Below are 9,837 nucleotides of genomic sequence, written 5' to 3'. Positions count from 1 at the left end.
AGACATTATTTTTACTTTGGAGATTATCTTCCTATAAAAGATGCATTAAGACGCCAGGTAGTTCTAGGTGCGGCACAGAAAAGGATCTATGAAGGACCTATGAAGCAGGAGCTATGAAAAAGTCACCTGTATTAGTCCGTTTTCCCATCCATAACAATGACGGCATCGGCTTACAGCTGTGTATTATGCAATCTAATAAAAATCTGATCAATAGAGTCAATGAACCAGTAGGGTCGCATGGGAGTTTTCATTAAATTAGATGGATAAAGAATTTGAAAAAATCAGAACACAAGCTGTATTCATGTAATTTGATACATTCTAAATCAATATTTCTTCACCAAAAAAACAAAACAAAAACAATCCTTAGTTTTGGCTAGAAACTGCTGCATCCTATTTTGAGGACAGTCAAGTTAGATGCACCCGTAATAAGATCAGTGAAATTCCACACAGGCTATGAAGCTCAACACATAGAAAAATGAGCTTTACATCACTGTGGTAGGAAAACACCAAGAAGTGTATCATTAGGCTTCAGTTTCTTTCAGTTCTTAGTCACTGCACTTGTAGAAGTCCTCCCCTAAAGTCCTCTTTCTATATGCTGCTAATTCACTGCATTTGAAACCAGGTTCATAGTGCTCTATATGCAAATACATGTGATCCTCTTGGGACTGCCGCTGGCCTGTTTGAGGACAGTGGGAGTTTTCCTTGTAAAGTGGGAGGTTGTTGTGTTGAAAGCTGGAGGTATTGTTAGGAAATGCGTTCACATTGTATCAGCACATCCTGGAAACGTGCATTTTGCTTCGACAACAAAAGCAGGTGGAGTTGGCAGTTGTTTCACCTTCCGCTTTTTAAAATATAGAGGACCGTTTTCACAAGTTTACAACACTTTTGTCTTTTAAAAAGAAAATTAAACATTGATGTTACATAGCTTTCAAAAAACAAAACAAAACAAAAAAAAAAACAGGATGTTAATGTAAGAGTTCCTATGTACACACATCAGTTGTTTACTGCTAGTTGCTTTGGTGTAAACTAAGCACCTGGGTGCATTCCTTGTGAATATGGTCCATACTGTACTGTGTTTATATATTTCCACACCTATCCCATGGGATTGTTCTGTCTGACACATGACTAGTCACATGGTCCCTGGTCTTGGCAAAGCTGCAGTACAAGCAGAAAAATCCAATAGTGATGCAGTACATACAGCAGTAAGCTATAGCAATATAAATAATGTAAGGATATTTTACATACTGTAGTTAGATGCATGTTGCCCTGCAAATTAAGTATATTTTTGCAGTGGTTTTAAACACAGTGGTCCACTTCACAATGTTGCTATAGCCTTCAACAGCAAAGTAATGGCACTTTGAAAGTGATGCCATTTAATGATGCTTGATGCAATATTTACGTTTTCCCCACTCAGGAGGAAGCTCTGGACGCTTGGAATTACTTAGTACTGCGGCGGTGATAAGAGGGATTTAGACTCGCATTCTCTTTTTGTATTCCCGTTCCTGCTATCCCTGACCATCCGTAGCAGCGCTGAGGTCTCTTTTCCGAGCATTCACTCCCAGCTGTCCCGCTGGAGAACCATCCCCATGCGCACGCGCGCTCTGCGGTGGAAGCCATGTTAAAGTTACAGTGAAGTTGGGGCTGTGATTTTCTGACGCTGTATTTTTGTTTGTTTCTATTTGCCTTATAAACGAATTACTCGACGTCTCTTAGCGTAAATATCAGAATCAGAAACGGGAGTTCAAATGATGAATTCCAGTTTCGACCTCTCCAGGAGGAATCCACAGGAGGATTTCGAGCTGATTCAAAGGATAGGAAGCGGCACCTATGGAGATGTCTACAAGGTAAGCATTTGGAAATGCATAATATAATGTAACATAACAACACCGCATACGTATAGTACATGTATATATTACTGAGCAGGCGCAAAGCCTGTTATTAACAAAACAGTGTCAATGTTACTGTGGTGCACTGAGTTAGTTGGAATGATGGTGTATTCACGGAGAAACGTACCATATGTATTCATGGAAAGAAATTATCCAAGCACTAGACTGAGATCGCATTCACTTCTTTGATGAGGTTAATTCAAGCCCACATATGTAACCTCCCACTGAAATACACATCGTGTTGTCATTTGCCTCCTTGTAAGTTACTATGTCTTCAAAAACATGGTCACAGAATTGTGGTTATCCACAACAAAGTAGGCCCTAACCACCCTAGCCAATAATTTATTTATTATTATTATTATTATTATTATTATTATTATTATTATTATTATTATTATTATAATAATAATAATAATAATAATAATAATAATAATAACACACACTCAACCGATACGAGTTTGTTCTTTCTTTTTCTGTGTTGTCTGTAGCTTTTAGTTGGAAATATAGGTTTAACCTGGCACAACAACAAAAACAACAACAACATTCAAAAGTTGGGTCAGAATCCTAAATTCCGCAACAGATCAGGCCACTGCAACGCTGACTGAGATAGGGTTCAATACATGCTTCTGTATGACGACATAAAACAAAAAATTATCCTCCCCCCCCCCCCCACTCAACAGTAGGGACTTGTTTAGGCACTCATGTTTATCAAAGTCTGAGTCCTCTAACCATTTAAAAAAAAAATGCTTTTCCATGTTTTTTTCACTTCTCTTTTTTTCTGTCCAGCTTTAAACTGTAGTTTTTGATTTTGGATAATACTATTACACTTTGAATCCTATTTTGAGCCCTTTTCATGTCTTCCTACATGTTTTCTCCATTTCTTAATTTTCAATTCACACTAGAAGGTGTTGTATTCTATTAAATGTACCACTACCTGTAACAATGTGTCCAGCTCACCAGGTAGGGAGCCAAGATGCTTTGGTCATTTTCCACTGAGGAAATTCTCAGATCTATATTTACACAATTACAATAACTTATTAAAAAGTTTGAGCAGTTTTTTTTTGATCTCTTGTAAGTATAAATTCTAAACTGTAACGGTTTACTACAAGTATGTTTTTGTGAGGAGTGTGTCGAGTGTAATCATTTATATAATATTGAAACCATTGCAAACTTAGTTTCAGAACTGTGAATCAGGGTTGTTGTTTTCCTAGGGACAAAATGTTAGAAAAATCTACTTGCCCCCTACCGGTCACACAAAACAGACACAAAACAAGTAGAATTTAACATGGGGAATTTTGGTTTTTTTTAACAGTGGAACACAATCAATCAGTTAGTGATTAACCAGGGCAGATCTAGCCTTGTAGCTTGACTGGTTCACTAAATTCTTCAAGATACACAAAAGGTTCCCTGTGACCCCACCTCACCTCAACAAATGTATAACATAATTTAAGGAAATGTTCCTTTCAGTGCAGTTTGGAACACATTTCCTAGTAAATTTAAGTAACCTGTTAAGAGTACTTCAAAAATAAGCAATATTTAGGAGTTATTAAAATATAAAAATAGCTTGTGACTGGTTTTTTTCCAGCTTTTTCTCTATAAGCTGAATCCAACGCCTGATGTACAGGTGTTTTAGTTTGTTGCATCACAGATAACAAAAAAAAAAATTGCCAACTATTACGCTGCTTTGTGAAATTCAGATTTTTCTTGACGTTATTTCAGTTTTTTAACTGCTGAACCCCAGATTTTTAAAAGGACTTGTGTGTAACCTGACAAGTTTCTCTGCATTTGTACTGTTTTTCTACCAAAATACACACATTTACAGTAGACTCCCATCAAATTCTGCAAAGACAAACTATTTTTTTCTTTTGTTTATTTTTATTATATATATATATATATATATATATATATATATATATATATATATATATAATTAAAAACAGTTTACAGCTATTTTTGCTCACCTAACACCTTGTCCCATGATGCTAAGTGGAACACTGCTACAGGAGGGTGATCTTGGTTTCACACACTGGTGGCTTTTGCGTTTTTCTGGGGAGGCCAATATTCTTTCCCTGCACTACTCTCACTGAAAAATCGGTACATAAATTACTGAATACATGAACACATTGCCAAGAATTTCTAGATAGTTGTACAGTAGTCTTTGTGTATAGGAACACCTCCTAAGGGAACACTTTGCCTAAGTGAAAAACAGTCTTGTGGTGGAACTGATTTTTCCCATTGTAAATGCTCCGGCTAGAGGAACAGGAACTTCGCTTAAAAGAACACCTCCTTGGCACCGACAATGATTCGTTCACAACTGATAAAGTACTGTTTTGTAAAAAATGCTACTTGTCATCGTGAGAGTGTCTTGATGGTCACTGATTGGTTTATTAAGTCTTTCCAGAACTGCTGTCATATCATTGAATTGTTTTGCATTCTGATTTCCATGAGAGCACCTCATCGCTACAAAATGGCAAAATGCACAGCTGTTTCTATTGGTACGCACAGTTGGAAATTGTTCTGTTAAATAACATGCATGTCTTGTATATTGCTGCTGCATTTTGTAACGTGTGTAGAGGTGCTGTGTTAATTTAGTTTGACAGTACATTAAGTTAACCCTAAGTAACGCCCATTATTTTTGCCTCTGCCATTGTGATAGACCGAAACACACCCAGCAGCAAATTTCATGGTACATAGCGACTTAAACTTTTTGACTGTGTTGTTTTGCTTTAGTTTTATTAGTGTTAGTCTGTTAATTTATTATATTTGTAGTTTATTAACATACACTTGCATATTGTTTTACTTACTGAGTTCATTTCATATTTTGATGCACGTATGTCATGACAAGTAATACATATGTATTTATTTATTGATCGATTCAGTGTGTCTGGCAGCTAACTCCATCTTAGAGAACACTGGCTATAAGAACACTTCGCTTGCTTCCCAAGGGATGTTCTCTTAGCCAGAGACTGCTGTACTTTGAACAGCGTGAACACCGTGCATAAACAATTTATTGGATTCTGCGAGTCAGTGGAAGTTTCACCTCATTTTTAAAATGGACAGGTTTGTGCGGCAATAACTGCGCTGCTATATTTAAGCAATTCTGGACATTAGTATATAAGAGACACTTAACACAAATAGGGGAGCAACCACATTTGGATGGTTTTCATGTGAATGAAGTGCCAACCTGGATTGAATTTGAGGGTTCTTGATACTTGTTCCTGATAGCTGTTTTTATTTTCAGCCTTTTAAATGGGGAGTCGTCACAAGCTATCATTAGCGCTCATCCTGTTTTAGAGCCCTGACCACTCATTGAAAACTTTGATTTCAAAGGTGCTGTACTGGCCCAGGATTAAAGTGTAGTCTGCTTTTGGAGTGAACTGTAGGTATGTTTTTTTGTTTTATTTTCTGGCTGTTGTGCCAATGCCTTTACAGTTTACCCAAAGTGTGCCAATATAATTTAGTTTTCAGTTTGAGGATTCATTAAAAAATCTTGACCCTTTGTTTATTTTTCCTCGATTTGCTCGCCAAAAATAACTCTTCCACCACTATTAAAGTCCTGTGTAGAACCCTGCAGGAGAGTCTGCTTTAACGTGATACTGATGACTCTTGTATCAGTGGTGGCAAGAGATGTATCATACTAAATATTATGTTTCAATTGAGTTAACAAAACAACATATTTTTGAAACAGTAGTAAATAATCAATAATCAGTAATACAGATGGAACTGACTGCAGGATCTTTGAATGCTGTATTAGTACTTTAATTAATATGTAAGTTGATTGATCTCTGATCACTCAGCTCAGCCTGTACTGTTAAGCATGTGGATTCTTGATTAAAATGGCCTGATACAATGCGAGAGCTTTGTCTTGGTCTTCATGCAATAGGTTGTGCTGTTTTTTAAACCATCCAACGATTACTTGACCCTTTGCATTATTTGTTTTAATTGCTTTTAAGGGCCAATTCAACAACTGGTTTGTTTGGGTAGAGTATACAGTATGTGAGTGCAGCTGGTTTTGAACTTACTGTATGGTGCTCTTAAAGTGGAATCGAACCAGAGTACCAGTGTGATGTGAATCAGAAGTAAATGAGCCCTGTGTGCAGAAGTCATGCTTCGCTTTCAGAAACCAGCATTTTATAAATGTCTGCATTTTAAGTTTAAAATCGTCCTTTTGTTACAGTTTGTAGTACATTATAAATTGTACATCAGAAAACTATAATACTAATAATACTAAATGATAATTAATCAGAAACAGTAAAAAGTGAAGGTTTATTATGTGCAGTGCTTTGCAGACAAAAAATACTTGCCGGTATTCTCAAGAGGGTAATGTATATTGGAATTAATGTATGAGGATGCTGATATGTACTTCACTAAAAATGTAGTTCTAACTCATGGGCTATATTGTTGTTGTGGCTTTCCATTAAACATGAAGTTCCTCTTTGCATGACTGATGGGGTGAGACATGGGCAGGTTTGTGTGAGTACAGTAACGGGAACAGCCTCAACATTTAATTGAATAAAGTGGATTGGGGGTCTTGCTACATGTATTGCTATCACTTTTTGTTAATTAAAATTTCTTGTGTGTAATTCTGGCATGACCTGTAATGTGAGAAGGATATTGATTCCCAATTACATACTGGAGATGAGAAAGTAGAATAGTTCAATCTTGGCACTTTTAAACATTTCAACAGGCAAAATTTTATATCTATTATATATATATTTATATATATATATATATATATATATATATATATATATATATATATATATATATATATATATATATATATATATATATATATATATATATATATATATATATGATATATATATATATATATATATATATTTTAGCCTCCATCATCCGAGATATATGACAATTTTATTGGAGAGTATAACTGTTAAAATAACCTCTGCATTAGTGTTTGGTATTTAACTTTTGTTATGGTTTTATTTCTGTTATTTTAATACATAATAAGCAAAAGTCTCAAAGAAATTCAAGTGAATGCAGTGGTGCAGAAAGTGCGCTATCAAAAGGCCAAAACACTGCAAAAGTGCCGAAGTCACTTAAAGTAATTGCAACTTTATTTTATTCACCCATTAAAAGACATCATGCAGTAGGAACATGTAACCACATGGGTCACATTAAAACCATTTTATGCTGGCCTAAATTGAATGTTCTCAGTAAGAATTGGACTTAAGTTTAAAAAATTGAGTTACTCCTTTACTGGCAGCAGTTATTGTGTGACATGTTATTAAAATGTGTTTTATACTGATTTTACATGAAACGGCTATAGACCTGATCTTTTCCAAACATACAGGCCTATGTAAACATTAGACAAGGGACTTGACACCTTTCTCAAATCTGTGTGTTAAAATCAAACCTTGGCATGAATATGCTTTTGTAGGCCGTTTCCATGTATTGCTGGTACAACATTTAGCATGAAATAAAAGGCTCTGCGGTGGAATACTGCGACCTCAGTAAAATGCAGGATTGCTTTCCTCCCATTCCCAAAAAAGACTGGACGATATAAATAACAAGCTCAAATGCAAGATTATTATTGATTTTAAATAAAACCCATGTAATTTAAATCTGAGAGAGAGAGAGAGAGAGAGAGAGAGAGAGAGAGAGAGAGAGAGAACAAACAAACACACAGTAGTTAATTATGTCATTATACATAGTAAAGTCCTATGCATGTTAAATACAGTAGGTCATCTTTTTAGTGGATAGTACACTGACCATGTTGACTATTTAATGTGAGAGAAGCTTCAATGGGAAATTACTGCTGTCAATTAAGTGAATGAAACTTGAATACTTGGAGCAACGTTGAGGCCCTGACATGAGTTATGTTTTCAGTCTGTTGAGACAATTTAAATTTTATCATGCAATAGGGGGGGCGACACCTCCTTACCCCCCAGTGTTATTAATACAAGTGAGTGATGCTTAATAACAAAGTGGGTTCAGGGTCCCCCACCAGCTCGTAAAGGGATTATATTTTTGTCTTTTTGTCTTGCTCTCTTGCTCCAAGTGCTTTCTGAGTCATTTAAAATTAACATGACTCCCTATGTTGTGTTGGCAAGGTGTCCTGTGAATAAGCAGGGAAGTGTTTCTGGTACGTAAAGTGCAAGTCTCTGCACTCTTTGATGTTGCAGTAACTGTTTTAGTTGGCTGTTTTTTTTGTTTATTTTTCTTCAGGTTTGGCTTTTGGCTTTTTCCTTTCTGCATCTAGGCCTTGGTTTCAAAACTCAGTCCAAGTTTGTTATTGAAGTGATCGAGAGTCAGGCGTTTGAGTGGTCACCAAATGCAATCTGCACCCTTTTTTGTGAAATAAGAATAGCAAATAATTTTAGTTGCAGCCAGCAAAGGCACACTTTGTAACTCGTAACTTAACCCTATTAGTTGTGCATTAAATGGAGCAGATTCCAATTTGGTAAAGGCCTTGATAAATCTGGACTGTTGTTCCACACCTGTGTTAGGGACGTGCCGATTCACACGGTGAACCATGATATTTTTCTTGAAACGATTATTGATACAGTGTATCGATGCACTGTTTTTGAATTGTTTTTCTTGAAGTAAAATTGGATCTGTTAACAAACATGAGCATGCACTAGTTCTTGTCTGAATTGATAATTAGAGAATAGTATTTATTAGCATGTACTCCAGCAGCCTTACCTACCAATCACTGTGTTCAGGGTGTTTCTGTCAATCCCGCCGGCAGCAGAGTGAAACAGAAGCTGAGTGGAGATGGGTTATTAATGTTGATTATCTCATCAGTGCGATGGTGAAATTTGACTTCCTCTGGCCAGTTTAAAATCCAGTGGACATTTGTGAACCAGAACATGTAGATCGCGTAGTGTTCCTGAAGAAAAAAAAAAAATCTGCATTTGGAGAACTTATTTTGCTTTCTTTCTCAGACTCAGATTTTGATAAACATTTGTTTGCAAGAACTGTGCACATTTTTTAAAATGTGTTATTATTGTTGTTGTTGTTGTTGTTTTTTATAGGGTTCTAGGGTGCAAATGGAGCAAAAAAAAGGTAAACATTTTATTCATGGTTAGGCGAATTGGCACATGTAACTCAAAAATGCTGCTTCTCCCTTTAAAAGCATGTTTATTTGTTAATGTGCTATGTCGTCAGTCTGTAAGGGGGATAAAAACGCATATCGCATGTTTTAATAAACTGAAGCGCGAGAAGAACGATAATAAATAAACTGATAATAATTTCAACAAATACAAATCCTTATAAATTGTAAGCGCAGATAGGTGATGCATTAACTACACCAGATTACGGTAATCCCAGTTTCATGCAACAGTTCTGACGGTGACCAAACGTGAGCGAGTGTTGCGTAAAAATGTAGTATTTAATATCGTAAGTAGCAGAACCAACTCACTGCAATTTAAACTTGTTTTTACTGAAAAATAGACGTTAACATGTAAGGGTGAGACAATACACCAGGTCACGATATGATACGTATCAAGCCACGATACGATATATATCGCGATACTAATGAAAAATCATCTCTACTTGACGGACTTGAAAATAATTACAAGCCGTTGGCTTCTAATGCAAAAACTTTCTCTGCAGCCCTGATGCATAACTTTGTTCTAAGTAAATGTATTTTAAAGACTAAACAGGAAACAAAAGCAAAAAAGGCCGTGAAGCTTATTTGACCAGTAGTGCAGCCCGGTATTATTGCAACCGTTTGCACAAGCAAATGAGACAATTGTGTGATTTTTTTTTTTCTTTATGTTTGCGTACATATTGCGAAGACACTGCCGATACCCAGCCCTACCCTGTGTGCTGTAGTAACTGCATGAACAACAGTACTAGTAAACCTACAGACGTATTCATGTTATGATACTGTTGTAATTCCTGCCTCTTGGAAGTTTCGATGTCATACTTGAAAAGTGGGTATTCTGAAAACCAAGAGCACTATGTGGTGCAACAGTATCCA

The 9,837-nt window shown here is 36.1% G+C and overlaps 1 protein-coding gene across 9 annotated transcripts in view; it reads left to right on the top strand.

Moving 5' to 3' along the window:
- The first annotated feature begins 1,297 nt into the window (after nucleotides 1–1,297).
- LOC121316887 (mitogen-activated protein kinase kinase kinase kinase 3) overlaps nucleotides 1,298–9,837 on the top strand; it is a 68,299-nt gene continuing 59,759 nt past the window's right edge. For 2 of the 9 annotated variants that reach the window (XM_041252176.1, XM_041252175.1), the window contains exon 1: nucleotides 1,318–1,844. In XM_041252176.1, coding sequence (XP_041108110.1) covers nucleotides 1,746–1,844 — 99 coding nt within the window. In that variant the 5' untranslated portion in view covers nucleotides 1,318–1,745. Of the gene's footprint in view, nucleotides 1,845–9,837 lie in introns of all 9 variants that reach the window. The other 7 variants (XR_005950464.1, XM_041252177.1, XM_041252182.1 and 4 more) reach the window with 7 other exon arrangements.

This window comes from Polyodon spathula, chromosome 6 (assembly GCF_017654505.1).
Source record: "Polyodon spathula isolate WHYD16114869_AA chromosome 6, ASM1765450v1, whole genome shotgun sequence".
Classification (NCBI taxonomy): domain Eukaryota; kingdom Metazoa; phylum Chordata; class Actinopteri; order Acipenseriformes; family Polyodontidae; genus Polyodon; species Polyodon spathula.
This window is presented reverse-complemented; position numbering and strand designations above follow the sequence as displayed.